Raw genomic sequence first — 23414 nt, forward strand, 5'->3', positions numbered from 1 at the left:
GAAACATGAGGTGGTAGCATTAACTCAGTGCACTAAATCCAGCCCTGCTCCTCCTTGCTACAGCAAAATTTCATATTTCACATAATGGGCTGTCCTGTCTCTTTACCTCACTGTAATGGACTGGTCTCTTTCAGTACACCTCTAGGTGAAGATATGGAAATTGGCCAAATAAGCAAAGTCTTTCAAGGTCCTCTCCTTTAATGTCCTTTGAATAAGATCTATATATTTTTTTCTATATCTATATTTTTTGAGTTCTCCCAAAGCCAGCAGCCAAAGCAGCTAGTAAATTGCTTTTTGCTTTTTTTTACTGCAAACAGGTCACTGTTAGGCCCTAAGATGATTCAGATGATTATGATTATGACTATTATTCTAAAAAAACTTAGTTACCTAATGATTGGTTAAAACAATTCTGATTTTGAAAAATTGTATTTGTGTGTTAAGACTGTGGTGTTTTAACTGGCTAGTTTCTGAAGTGAGAAAACAACTGATTTATCGCAGTTTTATGTCAGAATTAGAAAACCTGTGATGCACGATTAAACAAGGATTTCTGTTCATTCCAGAAACACATTTAGACCCCGAACATACTAAATCAGCAGCTGGAGGTCAGCCAGCTCAAGCTAAAGTGAAATTTACTGCCTGCCCTCTATATTTATTGGCAATCAAAAAATGGGTGTTAAACTCATTTCTTTGGTTTCCAGAACAGGGCGGCAGAGGGGCTGTTGGTTGGACCTCACCTATATGTGGCTTGCTAACTGTAGAAGGGCTGTTTTCACTCTAATGCAAACACTTCCTCCCTGTCCTTTGCTGCAAGGTTTGGTTCAACAAACACAGGCTTAATTCACTTTCTTTACTCCCTGCTGCAGCTTGACAGGCTGTCCATGAAAGTGAGTACCTGGGAACACAGTAACAAGCAAAGATTCTGCTGGAAAATGTGAAACTTGCACTGCTTTCAGCCATCATTAGCCTGTGGTGATGGAAGCGATTTTCCTCATGTTTCACAGTTATCACCTGAGACAGGTGTTGCTCAAACCTGTTAATGTTGTTTTCAGATTGATTTTATTGAATTTTCCCCGTGTTGAATTTTAAATTTGAAGCAGTTTTGGTTTGTGTTTCCTCAGGCAAACTGCTATTACCATGGTGAGGTGGAGGGTCATGTCGACTCGGACGTCAGCCTCAGTATCTGTGCTGGGATTAAGTATGTGTGTCTTCATTTTTGTTGTGCTTGTACACTATATCTGCTCTAATGACTGTAAACCTCAGAAGCAGACACAAAGATTGAAGTTTGATTTTAAAGCATTAGTCCAGTGTCCCAAGAGATGTTTAAAAGTCTTTTAGGATCACTTCCGGATTAAGTTCCAGTCAAGTCACAAATTTTCATAAGCAAATTACTGATCAACAATAGAAGATCTAAAGATGAGAACAAGCTTCTTTGAGGAAAAGGCCTAATAAAGTTTGCAGATGTCCAACAGGATTAGTGATAGCAGAAATATCACTGGACAGGGTGAGGAATGTTTTCACAAGCCAGCCAAACGTCTAGACCCTCTGCAGAGCGATTGCGAAACCTCTTCTGCTGAACTTAATTTATTTATATCAGTTTTTCTGCAACCTATCTGCATCAAGCGATGACTAGAGCTTTGCATTGCTTGGCCTGATCACTGAGACAAATTGTTTTAGGTTTTGGTTGGCAGTGCTCTGGCGTTGGGGGGGTAGTGCATATTGTGCAAGGTTTGTGAGAATCTCACGGTTTATCCAGACTCGGTGCATGTGGATGTCAATATAAATTACATAGGCCACAGTAAAATCATGAGAAAAGCTGCAAAGTTAAGAGGAAACAAAGACCACGTCACTGAAAAAAACTTCTTAAAAATAGTTTTAATCCCATTTTCTGCTACATGCTCCTACCCTTTCTGTTACACTGCTTTGTGCTGACTGAAAAATGCTTCCATTGCTAATGAGGGATTATTATGTCTAATTATATTAAAATATCACTTTAATTTTCAGCAAAACATAATTATGGTTTTCTTATTACACTAGCTGTATGTGTTTCAGTGCAATTCCAGTCTTTGAATTCTACAAAAATACAGTAGCTAGAATGCGATGTGGCACCTTTTCTGCACTGTGTTCTCTTTCTGCAGGGGTTTCATAGCTCTCGATGGTAAGTCCTATGTACTGGAACCATCTGCTGATCACTCCGATGGGACTCACTGGATCTACGCAGCTGAACACCTCAATCTTGTATCTGGCACCTGTGGCCATGAATTCAACATATCCTATCCCACCGAGCATGCAGACAGCAATCCATTTAGAGCTTTCGGTGCAAGGGTAAGGATCGTTAAACTATACCCTTTGTTACCTTCACATACGTATGAACTGTGCTTATACTGACAGTGTGAAATTCAACAAAGCCTAATGGATTCTTAATGCAGTGAAAGAAGGAAAGTGAGGATAAGAGGAATAATATGCAACAAAGGTCGTCACCAGGGCTTGAACCATTAAAAAAGCTGTAATTTACTTTTCACACAGCTACCCAACTTTACTGGAAATGGGGTTTGTACAAAACATTAGTGAATAGAATCAGCAAACCTTCTGTAGAGACATTCTTCAGTTGTGTTACATTGGATGGTCCGACCTGTATTTGTAGCAGTGTCAGTCCACATTGTGATACTGCTCCAGCTCCAAAGGATGGGTACTAATTATTTTAATTCTCACCTGACTGGCTAAGAAAAGTTAGAAAAGTTTGTCAGATAATGGGTTTATGACTAAATCCTTGCACAGCGAACTACAAAACCATCAACATCAGCTGTATTTTTAATTAGTTACCTATGAGCTAGTGTAGCATTGTCTTTGTTACCTTTTTTTTTGCAGTTAGTCCACCTAGGAACACTAACTCATACCATCTCTTTCTTGGACCAAGTGTGTTAAGTGTTTTTAACCACAAATATGACTGAATTAAGGCTTTTCAAAATCCCTTTTCGGTCTCATTTTCAACGAGCAGCTTTTTCTTTTGGACTCAAGCACTTTAAACTTCCCCAGCTTCCCTGCAGTGGAAACTAATTGAGCACTTTGCTTTAGCCTAAATTTGCTACTCAAATGTTAACCTATCATTTTATTCACACTCATGCTACACATGTAAAAAAAACTATAATGATATGTGAAGAAAGATTTGGTTTTCTTGTTAGTGTTTGTTAGTGTTCAGCTATAAGAATATAAAATATGGCTCACAACAAGCCTCATTAAAATGTTAATTTGCCTGCTACACTGTGGTAGGTGGCCTGCTGTATATTGTTGAGCTACCAGTATTATTCACTCATCACTTGTTCTTCCATCTGATCTAAGAGTGTCCATTAGTGATCTGGAGTGTATAGAAAGTGGGGGTTCATAAATGCCTGTGCAGAGGACATTGCCTGTTAAGTGGTAGCATTTGCTCTGAATGTTAGAGCAGAAAGCAGGGCCTGTACTTGGCTCCAGCATGACCTGTCCATCCAGACATAAACTGATTGTGTTTTAGAAACCCCACTTATTCTCACATCCTACACTCTGCCCCTCACAACCCGACAGAGCAGGGATAAATAAGAAGGGACAGAGACTACATGCTGAGAGGAATTGGGCTGTAAAGATGACGAAGGCTGATAAGTGGAAAACTCCGATTGCAGTGATGTCTGACTGGTGAGGGATAGCAGGAGGGGGACAAACACGGTTGATTTATTAAGTCAATACAGACAGACACTGTAGGTGGTTTAAAGAAAAGCAGATGTTCAAAGACCCACACTCACATGTGAAATGTGAGGGACTTTCCATTTACTTGAAACTGATTTTTATTTTTGCAATTGTTCAATCATTTCATTAACAGTTCATTGAGGTGTGTGTGTGTGTGTGTGTGTGTGTGTGTGTGTGTGTCTGTCTGTGTGCGCGCTTGGGAAGCTGGTCAAACATATGGCTGTGCTGGCTAAAACATCCTGTTCTTTCACATTATGAGTTTTTATTTATTCCCACACTAATCGTTTTGTTTTTGCCTTCATGTTTTCTTGTACTGTTTGAGCCGTGTTGTTTGTGCTGGCTTCAATGACACTCATTGTCTTTGTCTGGTGTTAAGAGGGCTGCAGAGATTCAGTGCAAGCAAACAAATCCTGACAACAGCACGATGCACAATTTCCCTCCTGACAGGAACAAAGAGGGAAGACATAATGTATGATAACAAAGGAAGAAAGGCTCATATTGATTATCTATAAGTATGGAAAATTTTGGTGCAATTCTCTTGCATAAGATGTTCTTTTAGTGTACCTCTGTTTTTCTGATCACAATGTTCCCCTTTTTGTTTAAAATACTAGGCCCTTACCCGAAGAGATGTCAGAGGAAGAAGGAAAACATCTCTGCTAAGAGAAGACAGATGTTTGTAAGGGAGGAAGTCAAACAGTGTGTTCTTTTAGGTGATTAAATGAGTAAAAAGAAATAAGATTCTGAGGGGTATTTTTATTTTATTTGCCAGAATAGCAAGAGCTAAGGTTAGCAATAAGGAGAGGATACACTAAAAAATGTGAATGCAATGCGAGGACGCTCACCTCAGCATGTTACACAGGGGCATCGGGGTGTGGTGCTGCTTTGATCAGCTGCGATGTGCCCTACTGGAGGGACTAATGATAAAGGGACACGTTGGCAAGGTCCCCCTGGATAATGTGACTCAGATGGTGGAGAGAGAGAGGATGGCTAGCTGACAGGAAATGCACATCAACAACATGCAAATCAGTATTGTCACAAGATGGAAATGTGGCTGTCGGAGGATGTCAGACGTGAACGTAACATGCAGTGGCATGAGAGTGACTCGTCATCCACCACTGAAACAGAATATTGGAACAGACTATTGAGCGGAGGCATCATTTCTGACATTGACATGGATTGCAAGAAGTCTGATCAATTGGATGCTAACCTGAAGTAAATATCAGAGGTTGAGCTTGGAGGTTTGTTGTGTACTGTGTCTTTTACATGGCAAAGAAAATCTAATCACGTTCCGTTGTTCAGTTTTCATCTTCAGCCACACCTGAGCCATTTGCGTAATGAAGACTGTGGGATGTGGTTGAAAGCTCTGGGGCGAGTAAGCTCTCCTTTTTAAACAAAAATCTCATCACCATGTAAATTGCCAAAGAATAGTGGCTCTTTCTGCACCTTAAATTCTCATATTGAAGCAGCAGTGCTGGTGAAGGTGAAGACAACAATTAAGTTCTTATTGTGCACTTAAATGCTTATTTAAAAATATTCACATGTTATATGCTTTTACCAAGTTGGATGCAGGGACCATTATTTTTACTTTCTATTACCACTAGGTTTATGGAAGCAGTGGTAAAATATATGGTGTAAATTATGTGTGGTGTATAGCTCCAACTGATTTGATTCAAGAACAGGGAGGCTCTTCACTGAGTTGAGTCAAGATAGAGTGCGTCTCCCCTCCAGTGGCCTCCTAGAGGCTTAATCACCATAGGGTGCATTTACAGCATACTTGCCCATCCTGGCTTATCTATGGAGGAGGCAGATAAGAGCAGAGTGGATCCAGGCTGCCAGGCCAGCAAGTATAAATAGGATCAGTTTGAAAGAGGGCCATGGTGTGAAGGCAAAACACTTAGCCAGCAGGATAGTATGGGATCTGCAAGTGTTGGAATGGAAAGGGTGAGCTTGTTTGTGCGAGTCTATGCGCGTGTGTTCGCAGAAAATGAAATAAACGTGCTTGACATGCAGAAAAAGTTGAGTTGCTGCCCACGCACAGCACAAAAGCAGAAAATGTATTCACTTTCCACTGGAAATGTCCCAAATCAATGTCGTCTGAATTTATTTAACCTGTTTTCAATTGCTTCCAACTTTTAACATTGTATATATTAGTTTTACAACTCAAACAGCTGGTATTTCTTTACACTTGTATTAGAGTATTTCTATAAATAACAGCAGCATAGCTCCAGCTAAGGCAGCGATGGTCATCCCTTCCTTTAGGGTGGCCTGCCACTGAAATATCTTATCGGCAACATTCATTTATTAAAACTCTGTTCCCTGTGTCTGCTCACATATATTGGTAGTATGTCCAATAAATGTAACCAATAAAAATATTTTATAGACAAATATTTATACAGTCATGCATTACAATGTTCTGATTTTATTTTGATTCTAAGTAATAGTCAGTCCTATTATGTCAAAATCTTTTTTATTTTGTTTAAGTGAAAAACGAATAACCTTCCCCTTAGTCTTACTGCAGCTCTGTTTAGCGTGATCCTAATTGTTTGTCACTGTGAACATGATAACACACACATACAGAACCGCATGATTGTACTGATTAGTCTTTATGTATTTCACTTGATATGTGATACAGATACAGTAGGTGTGTTTCACATATCAAACAGGGTCAAAATAACCTGTTTGCATCTATCAGACATACAGTACAATACACTGTACATTGGCCACAATTATGATTAATTAGTTAATGAAACGGTTCCTTTAGGGTGTTATGAGAGGTTTTGTGACCTTAGTGACTCTTATAGTATCAGAGATGAAGTGTAGCCGACGGCAATGTGATGGCACTGCTGCCCTTTGTGTGGAGTGTATTTCAAGTGAAGAACCATATACAGTGGGTGCAGCTAAATTTAGGCTGCCCTTTCTGAAAAGATGGGGTTACACTAAGTGCATCCACCTAACGGACTTCTTTTCTCTACTATCTCCTCCTCCTCCTACATCCTAATCCATGGCTCGTCGCTTTATCACTTCCCACCCTCCCTTCTCCCCTCCCTGCTTTGCACCCACTCCCTTTCACAGCACAAACGCCATGCCCAGACCACCACCAAGTATGTGGAGCTCATCATCGTGGCTGACAACAGAGAGGTAAGCAAAGGTCAAGCACTGTTAACCTCTTCACCATCTGCCCTCGAATCCCACAGGATGGGCCACAAAGGTCACATCCGTAGCCACCCTATCATCCCCACTGAGAAATAGATAAGATGGCTCCACCACTGTCCTGCTGACGTGTCTCCTTAATCTACTTAATCATTGATTGGACTGTCCAGTTCCACTTACATTCCTCTGCATACATCGTTTGACAATTTGACTTACAAATGACACTGTTCTGCAATGAGCACTCTGAATATCTCAAATCTCAGACTCGAGAGTTCGATAGGAGAAGAAAGTGATCCTTACTGACATGAGACCCATAAGTCATTGTCACAGGCTTTAGAGCTGCTTCAGCAAACTGAAGAAATGTGGGATGTAGTAAGACAAGGTGCTTGAGGTTATCACTTTAGCCTAAGCTCCAGTGAGAAACTCTTTGAGGAGAATCAACAGGACACACTGAAGGTGTCCCGAATAATATCTTTGACGATGATAAACATCCAGTGTAGATCACCTCTTTCTCTTTATTCTGTATGGTTGTGTTGTTCAGTTTCAGAAGCAAGGCAAGGACATGGAGAAGGTCAAGCAGCGGCTGGCTGAGATCGCCAATTACGTGGACAAGGTAACAATCGAATCAGCAGAAGGAGTGTGGTGTTGAAATGTCATTTATTCGAGGTCACACCAAGCCCTGGTGAGAATTAACTGACCTGCAAGCAGACGCTGATTGGATTATGAATGGGTGATCAATTCCATAAATCCAATGAGAAATGTGCTGAAGATATGATTTATTCATTTCAAAATGATTAATGTTGAAGGATTGCTTCAGATCTCCTCGTTGTTTTTAAATGATTATTTAATATAAAAGCTTTATCAGGTAAGAAGAGGGTAGCATAAGCTCTTAACCTGAAAACACATCTGTTTGTGCCCGCTGTACCCCTCCTCCCCTCGACCCTCAGTTTTATAGGGCTCTGAACATCCGAGTGGCTTTGGTGGGCCTGGAGGTGTGGAGTGATGTGGACAAGTGCCCCATCACCCAGGACCCCTTTACCACTTTGCATGAGTTCCTAGACTGGAGGAAGGTTAAGCTGCTGCCCCAGAAGCCACATGACAACGCCCAGCTAATCAGGTAGACATCTTTTTTTCCGCAATTATCGAGAGCACAAAAATAGAGCTAATTATATGAAAGCTTTTGGAGCGGTCGCTAAATTTATTCATTCCAAGTAAGATCAGATATTTTTTTATGAAGTATGACTGTGTTTCCTTTTGTTATGAGCGGCCCTCTAAGATTTCCCGGCCTGCATTAGTTTTATAATTAAAAGATAGGGTATTGTTTCACTAAAATAAATTTAATTTCCTACAGTGCTTCATAAAACATTTGCAAAACCTTTTCTGAATTAGCCTTAAGTATTTGTGTACTGTGCGCCTCATAAGACACTAACAAAATACTAACTGCTGACAAAATTCTAACAAAATATTAGTAACATGCTAATAATATATTAGTGTTTATATATGATTATAGTGTGTTTTATATATAGGAACCAGCTTACCTGTGAATCGACAAAAACAAATGAAGCTCTAAACAACTGAATTATGAATGATTGTCATTTGGATGCAAACATTAGTATTAGTCCATGTTTAAATAAACAGTTTTCCATGTTAATACCCATTAGAGGCAGAAAAGCTACTGTAACAAATCCTTCTGCAGTCACGACTCTACAGTGTTAGTCTCCTAGGGACTTTCTCTTAGGGATATTTACATTTACAGTTAAAGTATCAAGACTCATTTTATGCTGATTGCATTTGATGGCCTTTCTTTTCTGCCTTAGTGGGGTCTATTTCCAGGGTACCACCATTGGCATGGCGCCCATCATGAGTATGTGCACAGCAGAGCAGTCGGGAGGAATCGTCATGGTAGGTCATCCCATGTGCTACAGAGTGTTTAAACCTGCTTGAACTGTTGTTTTGATGTTGGCTTCCAGGTAGGAGACCTCATATATTTCATCATTTCCTTCTGCCCCTACCTGCCCTCTGCTTTTTGCCCTGTTCTCTTTTTCCCTCCTGTCTGATGTAATACTCTCATATGGCTCCCTGGAGTCTGTTGTGTGAGGGTTTAGCTAAGGATTCCAGAGTTGATATTAACTTGTGCTAACTTGAGGGCACGCACATCATTGAGTGCTTTCCCAGGATAGCCAAGTAGAGGGTATGCTTACGTACTTCCCTTTTGTGGTGATAAATCAGAGTGTGGGTCGATTACACGAGTGGAAATTAAACGAGGTGCAATAAATGAGTGAATTTAGAGGTATGGCAAATCGCTTGAATGACAACGCAGGGGTATGTCGTAAACTATTATCCATCACAGAATTTCAACCTAGATGCACAAGTCATGTTGAAAGTGTGGAACTCTTGCTCTAATTTTACACAGTCTGTCTTTGCGTGGCTGTTTGTCTTGGGGCCTGGCTGGATAGTGGTAAGGTTTACAACTAGTCCCCAGATGGTTCTTTACTCTTGTCCTCCCAGATGGTAAAGTTGGGACTTGGTCATTACAATAGAGCTCTACATACACACATACAGTGCATCAGGTCAGAGACATAAAAGATTAGTCTCCAGCCGCAGACTGTTCTGCTGGGCAGAACCCCACACTGTTGTCTGTGTTGTCTCCCTTCGTTTTACAGAGTACCTTTGAACTCATTAGTCGACTTTCCCTGTGGGTCTCATTGTTATTTTTCTCAGCAGTTAAATCTTAAACATCCATTCTCAGACCATCTGGAATCTCAATCCCAACCCCAAATGTTACATTCATTTCACCGGTGTAGAAAAACAGAACAGGCACAATGGCATGCACTGCTCCCTTGAGCACCTCAACCTTATCAGTTGCTTAATGGGTGCAGGTTTTTTCAGGAAGCAGAAACTATCTATTTATTTATTTATTTGCACGAGTTCGGGCTGCACAGTTGGATTGCATTAAATACTGACAGCAGATGACCATTACATTCAAAAGCTCCCAGCAGAGCAGTTCATCAGCGCACGCTCGACTTGCACAGTGCTACTGAATAATGCACAGCGACGGAAGACTCCAGAGGCGAGGTGCTCTGATGCACAGCTCTGCCTCCATGAAGAGCTTTACAGTGTAGCTGCTGCCACTACATTATTTATCCGACTTCTCAACGTGTTTGTGTTTTACACACCTTTCTGGAAATTGCTGCACTTCGGCCAACAGTAACTTTCACTGTGTGTGTCACTCTAGTTTCACAATTCCGTCTCTCGGCCCACTTGCTGATATTGCTCAGAGGAGGTTTGTGTCTTTTATTCGTGAGAATGAAGCAGAATATTTGGCTCCGTCAACGTTTTCACAGGATGCTGAAGGTCCGCTGTTTTGTTTCTCACGATGGGCAGAGGAAACGCTCTGATGCGCAGAGATCAGCATTATTCTTAATCTTGGCAAAATGCAAATATACTCACTGATTTTGAGTCATTTTTCTCCTGTGGGTTCTATTTGGCTAACATTTAAGTTTTTTTTATTGTTTATTTTCTATGTATGTAATCAGAAAAGCCTGTTTTTAATTAGCAGTGGTTTGCTGCAACAGAGCTGTAAAATTAATAAAATGTATTATGGGTCATCGCTTGTAGCATTACATTTGATAAATGAGTCTCATAAAGTAAAGAGGTTTTAGATTAAATATTGGTAAAATTAAATGTCAAGTTCATTTTCCCCCTGACTGATCTTTTTTTGCAGGACCATTCAGACAACCCTCTGGGAGCTGCGGTCACTTTAGCCCACGAGCTCGGACACAACTTTGGAATGAACCATGACACACCAGAGAGAGGTTGTGGCTGCAGGGTGACGGTGGATCGTGGGGGCTGCATCATGACTCCCTCCACAGGGTGAGTTACGGTCTCTATCTAAACAATTAGAAGTCAATAGATCTACACAATAGCAATATGTACTGCATAATCCAACATTGCAGGAGTGTTATTTCAGCTAGTTGGCCTTCATTAGCCTCAGGAATTAGACTATTATTACCCCTTGAGTCTAACTCCACAAACATCCCAAATGCATCATCATGATGTCAAGCCATCATTAATTTTAAATTGATTTAGCCACTTATTAAATACGACGAGAGCCTTTTTAAAAAGCTCAGATTGTGATCATGTGTAAACAGTATTCCACATGCTTTCCATTTGTAATTTATTGTCTGTCGAGCAGTAAGCAAATGATGCCGCCGAACTGCTGGGCCACTGGGTTTATGGCAGATTCAACAGCTGTGCTAATGGCCTGAGGCATTATGACTCATTTTGACTGAGAGGCCTGTGGTGCAGTGGCAGACAGAGCCATGGCAGCAGAGTTTAACTGGTATTGTCACAAGTTTGAGTTGATCTCTGTGCACAGTGTATTAGTGCAGTAAAGTGCGTCTTGCAGACAGGACGCAAAACATGCTCCTGCAGCCTCTGGGCTGAGTGTGTACGTGGGCTAATGTGCTTAATGCATCATATGAATGGAAACTGAAACAGAGCACACAACTGCATCAAACATATCAAGAATTGGATGTGGGGCTAAAATAATTGCTCACCATGGAGTTAAATGTCTAACATGTTGTAGTAGAGTGAGCAGAGAGGACGGGGACGTTCTAGCTGGAAATATTATCTTATTAGTTCCAGCCAATGTCTAGTGGTGTGTGTGAGCATCAGACTGGTGTTTTTGCTGGAAACATCGTGTTTGGTTTGGACCAGACCCATGAAAAACATGGTAACACTATTCTTGATTATAGAGTTATAAAACAACACGGCAGTAAGATGTAGATTTATATTTATCACTGATCGAGGGTATCCCTGGTCAAGGAATTTGTCCAAAAATGGCAACATAATGAAAGAGAGAAATGTTAACTGAAGTAGAAATTAAATAGTTGTGTCTTTCCGTTTTTGTCCCAATCTTCTTCTGGTTGTCTCCTTCTCCTCCTTTTTCACAGCCAGTTAGACTGATGCTATTCTTTGACATACATACATGCAACTTTTAGCGTTGGAAATCTCTCTGCAGCTCCAAATAAATTAAAATGCTTGCTAAATATCTCTATCAGTTTTTATGGAAACGTGTCCCCCTCTCTTAAACAATCTGAATCTGAAATTATACGTAGGAGTGAAGAACCTCTTTAAAACATTTAAGTAAAGGTGTCCATATTCCTCATAGTGCTTCCTCGTTTCAATTCCAGGCCAGCACTGTAGTGTATACTGAAGTACTACAGTACATCTCCCACTGGACCAGTTCACAGTTCCATTCTTTAAACCGCTATGTGGCCACATGCAGGCTCTGTTGCACCTCATTGTTTTTGTTTTGTTTTTTTATCACCTGGCAGTTACAATTATTTATTTAATTCTTTGACTGCCAGGGATTTTTAGGCAGGTGACCAGCTCATTTCAAAACACAATGTGAGTATACAGAATGCCTCTTCATAAGCATATGACCTAATTGGGTTGGTACAAAAGCCCCAGTGATTACCAGGTTCTGCATTTAATAATTGAAAGTACTGGCAAAACTCATCTACAGACAGTTAGGGGCATCTGTTTTGTTTTTGCTGTTTTGATTGGCCTTCCAGGAATTTCTTAATGTAGCTGAAATGTTCAGACAGATACCCATCATGCTCTCCTGGCCTTGCTGTGGCTCCAGGAATTGAGCAGAGTTAATGAAATCCAGTCCATCATCACTATACAGGGGTTGTGGGGTTAGGAGAAGGTTGTGGTGGAGGGTGCAGTAAAACACCAAGCTGTTCCAGTGCCAGCTGCACATCTGCATAGAGCACTGGTTGTTTCCTGCTCGCTCTGGTCATGGCCAATTGTCTCCATCCATCTCTCGGTTCCCCCATTAGCTCTAAATGAGAACAGCCTGCTGTCTCTTGTCCTTTGAGATTATATCTTCTTAAAACACACACACACACACACACACACACACACACACACACACACACACACACACACACAGGAATATAGACAACAACTAAACGCAAAGTTAGGTGCCTATTTTGTGATATTCCAAGACAATTGTCCAAAATGTACAGCCAGGCAAAGACAGCAAGGATCCTGACCACCATTTTTTTTGTCTTAAAGTCAGGTTTTAGAAAAAACTTTGCTTTGCTCACAGTGCGCGCTAAATTTTTTATCAGACTTGTATTGGCTGGTTTCCAGGTGAAAGCAGAGGATATATTATCATATGTCTGTATCTGGTATATTTAAATTGTTGCAGCATTTATACAGCATTGTTTTATTATCTTCTTTGCAATTAAATTAGATTAATTTGTTATAATGTTATAACTGTTAAAAAGTTATACATTATTACATTTTGTTTAATGAGTCTTGCAGTCACTAACCATCTAAGTCATTCAAATAAACTGAGTTGAGGACACATTTTCAGACAGGGTTTAGTCACTCATGGTCAAGATGAAGATGATGACGGCATGGCACCATCTGACAGAGGGTGATATACTGTATTGCCCTTGTCATAAAATAATCAGGAATCACAGAAAGTGAGGCAAAATTCCGAGGTAAAACATGGAAATGTGACCTGTACCCAGCTGAAGTGCAGGAACAGGAAGTATGCCATGTTTAATTGGGTCCATGGGGAAATTATTCTGAATATGCTCTTCAGTATCCAAAATGTGGGCCAGACTGCCAGGCACCAAAGGACACAAGGGATCATGTCACCTAATGCTGTCACCCAGACCTCAGACAAGGAAGCCATCAAATTATTAATGAATTTGTATTGAAACAAGTCTCGAATATTTGTTCAGGTCACAACTGATGTTTGTACATTTTGTATTTTCTCTAAAGTGTTTCCCATAGATGGCTTAAAATGTTTTGCCAGATGTCATTGGAAAGGTTAGCATTGCTGATTCATAGTCATGTCTTTAAAGAAATGACATAAACCAGCTGTGCAGGATTTACTGGATGGGTTTCCCAGTGTTTTCTGGGACCTGGACCACAAGGACAAACGGACTAGGAGGAGTGAACGTGTGAAACGGTCATGGTCTGCAAGAAAGTAATACAGTATTATAAACATGACCTACATTAACCCTCATTTAAAGAAGAAACGTGTCATTTTTCATTATTCAAACACATTTATTTTAGTAAAGCAGGTTATTTTAAGCAGTACAGGAAGTATAAAAGCACTGTTGAAAATAAATTGATATGATAGTCAGACAATAGCTCAGTGAATAGAAGACAGAAAATGAGGAAAAAGAACCAAAAGGAATGTTTGTAGTTTTGACTGTAAACTATAGAGGCTCCATTTCATTTATTATTTTGACTGATCACTTGTTCTCTCACTCTAACTTACCTGTCACACTTCATTTGCCCCCTTGTCAAAGCGGCAGGGCTGCGAGATGTTTGAGCTCTGTAATATCATCACAGTGTGGGGCAGATTACAGAGGCCTGTAATAGATCTGGGAATGATTCCTTATCACCAGACTTCCCACAGATCCATTAAAGTCGTGTTTGACCGTTGTTGCAGCTTAGTCCCAGTGATTGCTTTGAACACTCCATCAAGCATCAACTGCAGTAGCTCTGAGGCCGGGGAGTCAACTGTCAAACACTGACTGTAGGTTAGAGATGGGGGGAAAAAAAAAAAAAAAGTAAAGAACAGACAAGAACCGATCCCATAATAGACCTGGAGTATGATGATGTGGAAAAACAGCACAGCAGTGTGAGACAGAACAAAAGGCAGTCGTAGAGACAGTCGTAGACACTGGGCAGAGGTGAGCATAGCTCATCCACCCCAAAGCCTGAAGAGAATGTTACAGACTTATAATTGTTTTTTTCAGTTGAGGTGATGGCTGAGACTCTCAGGGGGGATGACTGGTTGTTTAGAGAGTCTTCAGTTTGCCATGAGGTCCAGATGTGCACACCATGACCGGCCCTGGCACTTCTTTACAAGCCCTGGGGACTGCAGCTGCTAAATGCCATCCACTGCAATTCATCTGCGCCTCTGCCTTTTCACAGCCATTACTCCTCCTCCCACCCCAAGACTGTTGCAGGGCAAAGCAATTATTTCTGTATTGCTTCTCATAAAGAACAGCTGGATCCTGAGCCGCCCATGTATCTCAGAGTAACAAATTTTTGTGTTTGTCATGCATTGGCTGGGAACTGAAGAGCAGGGCTGAATTCATGAAAACTGAATGAATGCAGCAAAGAGTGGGTGCAACTTGAGAAAGCAATTTTTGCTCAGGCTTTGGGGGAAAGAGGAAATCAACAACAGCAGTTGCCAAGGAAGTGACCCGCCTGTTGAACAGCAGCCTTGGCAGCTGTTCATCATAGCAGGGTCCCGAGGGGTGCTCAGAGAGAGGAGGGGGGTGGCACACAACTATGGCTAGGGTTGCAACTTTTCTTATTCCTATTTCCTTTGCCTTGTCATTTCATCATAAATCCTGAGGTGTTTGCTCCCCATTTTCACCTAACACAGGTTGTGTATTTCAGGTAACCAGGGGTCAGCGGCAAGAAGCTGATATAAGGTGCCTCCATGTGTGAGAGAAATCAAAGACAAACCCCGAGAATGAGGTCACGTCAAAACATGCACAGACTGTCGTGACATATTTGGAGCCGTATAAGATGTGAAACCCAATCAGACAAAAACACAGTTGGAAAGGGTTGTCAGCATTGAGCTACACAGAGATGCCTCCTTCTCAGAAATGAAAAAAGCAAAGTGGTTCTATCAATACTGCCACTGGATCCAAGTTCAAGACTCAAGCCTTGCAACTGAAAACAAAGTGACAGCTCCGCCCCATTTATAACTTTTACACAGTATAACTCAAATAAACACCTCAGTGAGCTGCAGTTATTGCACTGCCAAAGATCATTACCTGACTGTATCACCCTTTGTTGCCTCTGCAACTAAGGCTGCCAGTGAACGGGCAAGGATGCACTAGATCCTCCTGAAATATGCTTATTAAAAGTTAGGTTTGTATTATCAGTTTTGCTACAACCACGACATGTGTGCTGTCCCCATACACATCCTTGACCAGAAACACCAATTTCTTTTTTCTGTTTATTTCAATCAAGGAATGTGTTTGATTTACTCTGTTGATACTTTCCTTGATGCTTTCAATTGTAAGTGATATATATAATATAATAATGTAAAATTATATTTACATTTAAAATTGATCAAATTAAAAGGAAGAAATGTTGTGAGCAATCTGGGCATGCAGTTGGATCACATCAGCATCGTCTGACATTCAGTTTCGGGGTGGGTTGCATGTGCTGTTGCATGGTGCATGTTCAGTTTGTTTATCTTCTCAACTGCATTAGAGTTTGCACTCTCACTCTTCACTGTGACATGGAAAGTCTCACTGACCAATGCAAAGGAAAGAAAATCAGTTGTTTGAGCCCACAGGCCCAAACAGGAGAGTGGGTGGCAGAGGTAGTGGAGGTCCTAAGGTGCGATTGACAGAGTACTTCACTATGTGCGTTACAAAAAGTCAAGGGCCCTTCACATAGCTTTTTGCAAGAAACATATGGGCATCAACTTGGATCTCATCTGTGTGCACTAAAATAAAATCAGATAAAAATGTGAATATTATGTACAGATTCACCTATTCTGGCCTTGTGCTGAGTTTTATGATGTGGGTGTATTAAAACCTCACATGGAGCGTTTTTTTCTAATCAAGAGCCACATAGAAAAAATGATGCAATCTGCACATATTCATACATATTCATCCATATTCTCTCACACGCTCTCAGACACAAACTCATCTAAGGCGCTATGTTATCACAGAAGAACTTAAGCCACATGAGGTATGTAACAAAGCTCTTGGCACACACAACCCTAGGCTGTGTGCTTTCCCCCATGGAGCAGACCACCCTCTCTGTCCGTTCCAAGAACAATATTAAAAACACACCATGCCTGGTTTCTTCCAAATTTATTGGTGTTGCAAGTCTTGTGAAGAAAGCACTTCTTGGTTTTTGTTTTAATGATTCCCTGTGTCATAAAATATGTTTTACCAGATCTTCCTTTCTGTGCGGAGGGAGAAGTCGGCGGGGCGATGTGCTGTTCGAGGTTGCGCAATCTCTAGTGGTTAATTGATTTTGTGATTAGCAGCAATTAGCACTGATTACATCAGACTGAAGAGGGTACTTGTCAGCAATCTCAGTCATCTTTGTCTGCTAGTATGACTCATAAAATATTTCTGTCCCTTGCAGGTATCCATTCCCCACAGTGTTTAGCAGTTGCAGCAAGAAGGACTTGACAGCCAGTTTTGAAAAAGGCATTGGGATGTGTCTGTTTAACATGCCTGAGGTCAAAGTGCTTTATGGTGGGCAAAAATGTGGCAACGGCTACGTGGAAGAGGGAGAGGAATGTGACTGTGGAGAACTCGAGGTGAGTGTGCTACAGTCGTGGTAAACAAACTGCTTTTATTTCTGGACCTCCTGCAGTTCTTCAGGATGCCACAGTTAAAATCTTTCTTAACTGCTATCCACGAATCATCCTTATTCATCTTTCCCACACTTGACAAATGAAGGAAGATGGAGCCTCTGTAGATTTCTTGACAGAGGCATGACACAGACGATCATGTACCAAAATAAATACAAACGCTTCACCTTAGCTTGTGCCGCTAACAGCACAGAGCTGTTGTAATGCAAACACACCCATGTCAGTCGGCATGGGCAGGCACGCGTGGGATAGTGGTGCACATTGTTTAGCTGCTCTGGCTGAAGGATGATGAAACAGTTATTAACAGTGCAGCCTGACAAGAAAAGAATAATGAAATATATAAGGATATGTTGAATAATTAAAATAGAAGGCGGCATCTATACAAGAAGACATATTTTAATTTGAATTTTTTAGAATGACACATCAGCCTACGTGAGAGACTGCCCTGTTGTCTTTTGTGACTTTTTTTACACCTTAATGCTCTGCGTGTCTTTTTTTGTGACTGCTTTACACTTCAGCCAGGGTGAGGCTGAAAGTGGCCTTGTCCTTCAAAACAAAGAACTGACATAACCCCTGCAAGCCTGAGCCAACATCAACAATAAAGCTTTCCACAGAGCTGAGAGGCGTCGTGCCAAACCCAGGCCTGATCAGAGTGCTCAGACAGCACCTCTCTCCACCATTAAAAGCCTCATTAAAATCCTGGGTCCTATCCCTCACAATCACAAGCTACTTCTTTCAGCTCATGTCCTCCGCCGCCTCCTTTGGCCCTGGGGACCATGGGAAAGGCCCTTAATGGTTTTCAGACTGAAAGAAGTTCTGGAAGGCCCATCGTGTCAGTTGTGTCCCCTGCCAGCTTGATCCGTCTACTTCTTCCCAGCTCTTACTGCACTTACTGTAGCTGTAGAGCTTGTTCACCGTACTGGTTTGAGGCAGAGAGCTGACCTTCAGGGGTCCAGTCAGCCTGACTTGATCATACATGCACAAGCAGACACACACACACACATACACTTCTTATGCTGAGCCTTGATTGAATGCTAGCTTCAGTCTGTGTCAGAAGGCAGGGTGTTGTTGATTGGTGCAGGCCATGGCTGGTGATAAAGGCTAACATGAAACAGATGGGCCTCCATGGTGAGAGCAGAAATGTTACAGTATGATACAGATACTGGGTCTCTATGCTACAGAACTGGCCATTTAAGAATGTTTTAATACCATGTTATTTTTGTTGTCAATATCCAAAACAGATCATTTTATCAACCTGTCACATTGGCATGTTAGAATATACAGTTTAGAAAAATTAGAAAATTGGTTAAATTCTTGATTCCACTAGTTACTCCTTCATATGCAGGCGTTGTGTGATTAGCTAGTATTTAAAAAAACTGAAGAATTTGGATCTTTGTTTTTTGTTTTTCTTCTCAAATATAAAGAAGCTTCTAATAGCTTATAAAATGAATTTTAACAGTTAGCAAATTTCAATAGTAATTTCAGAAACCCACATATTGCTTTGCTTGTTGGCAGAAGGGTTTGTCTTTTTTTTCTTCTTCTCCTTATATTTCATTTTTTTCCCCCATCCAGCTTACCCTTCCAGAAATCTGATTGAGTCCTGTCAGATGAAAATGTTGGTATTAAAGGTCTTTTCCACTTTTTTTTTTTTAGTTGCTATGGAGCACACGCCTGCATGGGCTGCACCCACTCTGATAACAAAGTCTGAGCATTTTGCTCTGAGGGGAAATATGATCTCTTTGTGTAGAGTTAATTCTTCTTTACCTTTGGTTCCCCCTCACTTATACTTCTTTTCTCTGTTTGCCTTTTTAAATTTCCATTTGAAGGAATGCATGAATCCCTGCTGCAATGCTTCTACCTGCACTCTGAAGGGGGATGCTGTCTGTGCACATGGACAGTGCTGCCAGGACTGCCAGGTACGAGCTGTACCGAGTAGCCAGTCAGTACTTTTCACAATGATTCATTTTAATAAATTTCATTGTTGATACTACTGGACAATAAGTCCTTTGTTTTGATATCTGTTGCTGTCTATATCTGAGTGTAGCTGAAGCCAGCAGGCACACCATGCCGTGAATCTAGTAACTCTTGTGATCTACCCGAGTTCTGCACTGGTGCCGGTCCTCACTGTCCCTCCAACGTGTACCTGCATGACGGTCATGCCTGCCACAACGTGGATGGCTACTGTTATAATGGCATCTGCCAGACTCACGAGCAGCAGTGTATCACATTGTGGGGCCAAGGTACATAGAAGGCCAAATGAATGTGTTTGTGGCCATGAATGCTTCAATAATGGTGGCCAGCTTTCTAATGTGTTTCAATGTGTGTTACAGGAGCCAAGCCAGCTCCGGGCATCTGCTTTGAAAGGGTCAACTCAGCAGGAGACCCATATGGCAACTGTGGCAAGGATTCGAAAGGCTCCTTTGCCAAATGCGAAGCACGGTAAGACCTGAGGTTCCTAGCGAAACAAATGAATGCATTTAATTGGATGCCAAATGTGGAATGCAGAGAAGGTCGTGCACAGTTTTTTCTCTGTGCAAGAAATTGTCCTTGGTATGAGCATTACTGAACCCACGGTTGGAATGTGTTGAATTGTCTCTGGTGCTTCAACAATCACTTAATTTGCAGATTATCTGTTAAAGTCATCCTCAGCAGTATGATGATTCTGTGTATTTCTGTTTTGTATTGAATCTTTGGGGTATTTTTACAATATTAATAGAATAGAACACCTTCAATCGCCTATACACATTTTCAGTTCTTCAGTTAATGAGCATACATATTAAGCTTATATTTTATGAATAGCTATAAATATATAGACCAAAAGAAGCATTGACAAATTGTGCAGTGAAAAGGCATAAGAAGACGGTATAAAACATTCTTTGGTGGAATATAGAAGCAATTTAAAAACATCACGTCAGGCTTTGACACGGGGATGGGCTTTCTTCCCATAATTTGACACTGTATGGACAAAATTATTAATAAAACAAAAAAAACAACACATTAAAACAATGGAAGAGATTGTTAGTCGCAGCTATAATTATTATTTAAAGAGTAGGTTAGTATAATGCTGCAAGTTATAAAATTTCTCTCAAGTTATGGTTGGAAAACATCACAAACAAGCTGCCTGTTCTGCAGTTTCTCTAATTGGACAGTGAGAGGAGAGATAATTGCATATGTACACATATGGGCAAACAGTGACACGTTATTCAATTATCACATTGTTATTCTCACTGTTGTTTTGTTCTATTTACAGAGATGCAAAATGTGGCAAAATCCAGTGTCAAGGAGGAGCTAAACGCCCTGTAATTGGAACCAACGCTGTTTCCATAGAAACAAACATACCCTTGCAGGATGGGGGAAGGATTTTGTGCCGAGGTACACATGTGTACTTGGGCGATGACATGCCTGATCCTGGCCTGGTTCTGACGGGGACCAAGTGTGGAGATGGAATGGTAAGAGCTGGGGCCTGTCATGGTTAAATACACCTAGTATAGATACTCATCCAACACACAAAGTCACCTACAGTGAGAAATATTGTATTTTTCACTCTAATGCATTTCTCTTACTGCATTGTTAAAGTGCTTATGTTGCAGATAAAGATTTTGAGTAGAAACATTTCATGGGTGATTATACTTTTTGTTGCATTGATATAGATATTATAAGGAATATTTAAAGTAATAAGCAATACGTCAGTCATATATAACTGATATGGGCTGATATAACAGGCTGGGCTGATGTAAAAACAAAACTGTCAAACATTAATTTTGTCACATTAAAAGAGGAATCAAACCACGAGCTCGCTGGTGCCACTTTGTCATTTATTGTATTCAGCTGCTATTGCAACACAGTTGCAGGTAAAGGACTCTAAAGTACATAACAAAGAAGAGAATAAAATATTCCATATTTATAAGACAAGAAAGAGTGTTGACCACGCAGAAGGACAAAGATGTTTTTTCTGCATTTAAAGGTCTTTTACTTGTGATGCCTGCAGCGATTTCAAAGCAGTAGTTTCATTTGTACTAGAGTATTTTTCTTATGCATTGTGGTATGGCTACTTTAACTAATAGTAACTGAAGGATTGTAATACTCGTACCACCACTGCTAACAATCTATCTGCAACAATGAGTAAAAACATACATGAATACGTTTAATGGGTATATGCTGGGAAATAAAAGTTACAAAAAGTGACGTGGAGTCACAGGCCACGTTTAAAAACGGGTGTGTTCTCTTGTCGTGATTTACCATTAGTCAGACTAGTCGGCATGTCACTGTGCTCATCAATTTAGCCATTGGTCACTTTGCTGATGCAGTTGTTCCATTTAGTCCAATTTAGCCTCTGGCCTCATCTGTCAAGGGTTCTGGCTGAGCTCAGCTTCACATGGGTTGGGTGCCTTTAAAGAGCACCGCGGGCTGGATGGGCTGGTCTTTCCTCTTAAATGACCAAAGGATTTAAAATATTACTGAAATGTTCTTTGAACTCATGTGGTCTTTTTTTTTTATGTCTTCGTCTGCTTCAGATGTGTCTGAATCGTCAGTGCAGGAACGTCAGTGTTTTCGGTGTGCATGAGTGCTCGGCCATGTGCAGCGGCCGTGGGGTAAGTGCAGCAACTGTGTGAGAGGGGTCTATCTCAAAACTCGCCCCCCCCCCCAGGTTAATTGTTTACCTAACGTCCTATTTTTTTTTTTCATCAAACAGAAGCCAGTTTCGGCTGTCATAAAAGGGTGGGTAGGGAACCGTTACGATGGCCTTGCGATCAATCATTTTTGATGCTGAAAGGTTCAATCAATTAGATATAATAGTTTCATTTATGTTCAGCTTTAAGTGCCATTAATCATAGTCTCAGGCAGTTGTCCTTGTCCCGAAAAATGTGTTGAAATCTGAAAGCCCGACCTTATTTAGTCAGTCACACACAATCTGACTGTGAGCTGGGGAGCATGGATATTGGATTTTTCTAAAATCCCACCCTTCAAATGTCTATGGGTGGTCCTGTTTGAGATGAAATATGTGGCTTTGTGGTATTACCCTTAAATTCACTGCTAGGTCCCAGAGGCTTTGACTGTGCCTGGTAAAGTTGTTCCTTCATCCAAACTACAGAGGAACGGGAAGTTTTTACAGTCTCTTTAAATTATACAACTACAGTTATTACACTGCTATATTTGTTTGTCGAGGTCCAAATTGAGACGTACAGTATCTATAAAGCTCTAAGAAATAAAAGGATGCTGCTCCACCAAAAAACAGGGCACCCCTGCAAGTACAGAGTAGATCAAGATGTTGCTTTGGAAAGAGGCCCACACCTGTGCCATATTACCCTGCTGGGGAATCCTTTACCATCACTGCACTCGGCAGGACATGAAGACACGAGGGAGAGATGATAAAACTGTGGTAAAGAATCTGCTGTGGTTTTTATACCAGACATTGTTGCTATGTGGAGTCTAGCTGTGCTGGTGGTTGAAACAGCTCTCTCCATGCAGCACATAGAGAATCTGCAACAAGAGCATTTGTTCAGTGTTTCTGACATTTAGTTTGACAAAACGAGCAATTCAATGTGGTTACTTTTGGCTCCCAAAAGCTGTGATAGGATTTTCAATCACTTTTGTATTTTTGTAGACTCATTTTGTTGATTGATTGAAAATATTTAGTGGATTATTGTCAGCGCAATTAATGAATATTTGCAGCCCAAGTAAAGTTTGCATCCACTGTCATTTATCACCTATTAGTGTGAGCACTGTAGCCTGGGGAGTACAGGAACTGCATATTAAAGAATTGTGATGTTGAAAGCTTGAAAAAGAGAAGCTGATTGCTGCATTTTAGCATCATCTAACAGCTAATTATCCTTTTTATATTCTGCAGGTGTGCAACAACAACAAGAACTGCCACTGTGAGGCTCACTGGGCGCCTCCATTCTGTGACAAAGTGGGTTTTGGAGGCAGTGTGGACAGCGGCCCCATCAGATTAGCAGGTAAGTCAACTGTTGCAAATCAAGCACGCGAATGGCTGATTGTACCTGGTGTTGAGTCACAGCGACGAGCATTACTCGTGTACAAAGTAAGTGCGAGGAGTCCAGAAATATCTATGCAAAAACAAAAACACTGTGTGTGCAGTGTGCAGAGAAAGTCAGACATGCCAGGTCCAGTCCTACGGGGACATCAC

General features: G+C 41.0%; 1 protein-coding gene across 4 annotated transcripts in view; it reads left to right on the forward strand.

The window, feature by feature from the left end:
* Nucleotides 1-23414, forward strand: part of LOC137105348 (disintegrin and metalloproteinase domain-containing protein 12-like) — a 62816-nt gene that overhangs the window by 32898 nt on the left and 6504 nt on the right. For 2 of the 4 annotated variants that reach the window (XM_067487437.1, XM_067487439.1), the window contains exons 5-19: nt 864-884; nt 1119-1195; nt 2136-2322; nt 6790-6855; nt 7409-7480; nt 7815-7984; nt 8685-8769; nt 10592-10740; nt 17035-17212; nt 19093-19182; nt 19311-19506; nt 19597-19705; nt 20517-20715; nt 21781-21858; nt 23115-23223. In XM_067487437.1, the coding sequence (XP_067343538.1) occupies nt 864-884; nt 1119-1195; nt 2136-2322; nt 6790-6855; nt 7409-7480; nt 7815-7984; nt 8685-8769; nt 10592-10740; nt 17035-17212; nt 19093-19182; nt 19311-19506; nt 19597-19705; nt 20517-20715; nt 21781-21858; nt 23115-23223 (1786 nt within the window). The remainder of the gene's footprint in view (nt 1-863; nt 885-1118; nt 1196-2135; nt 2323-6789; nt 6856-7408; nt 7481-7814; nt 7985-8684; nt 8770-10591; nt 10741-17034; nt 17213-19092; nt 19183-19310; nt 19507-19596; nt 19706-20516; nt 20716-21780; nt 21859-23114; nt 23224-23414) is intronic. The other 2 variants (XM_067487438.1, XM_067487440.1) reach the window with 1 other exon arrangement.

The sequence above is a fragment of the Channa argus genome, chromosome 20, assembly GCF_033026475.1.
Source record: "Channa argus isolate prfri chromosome 20, Channa argus male v1.0, whole genome shotgun sequence".
Classification (NCBI taxonomy): domain Eukaryota; kingdom Metazoa; phylum Chordata; class Actinopteri; order Anabantiformes; family Channidae; genus Channa; species Channa argus.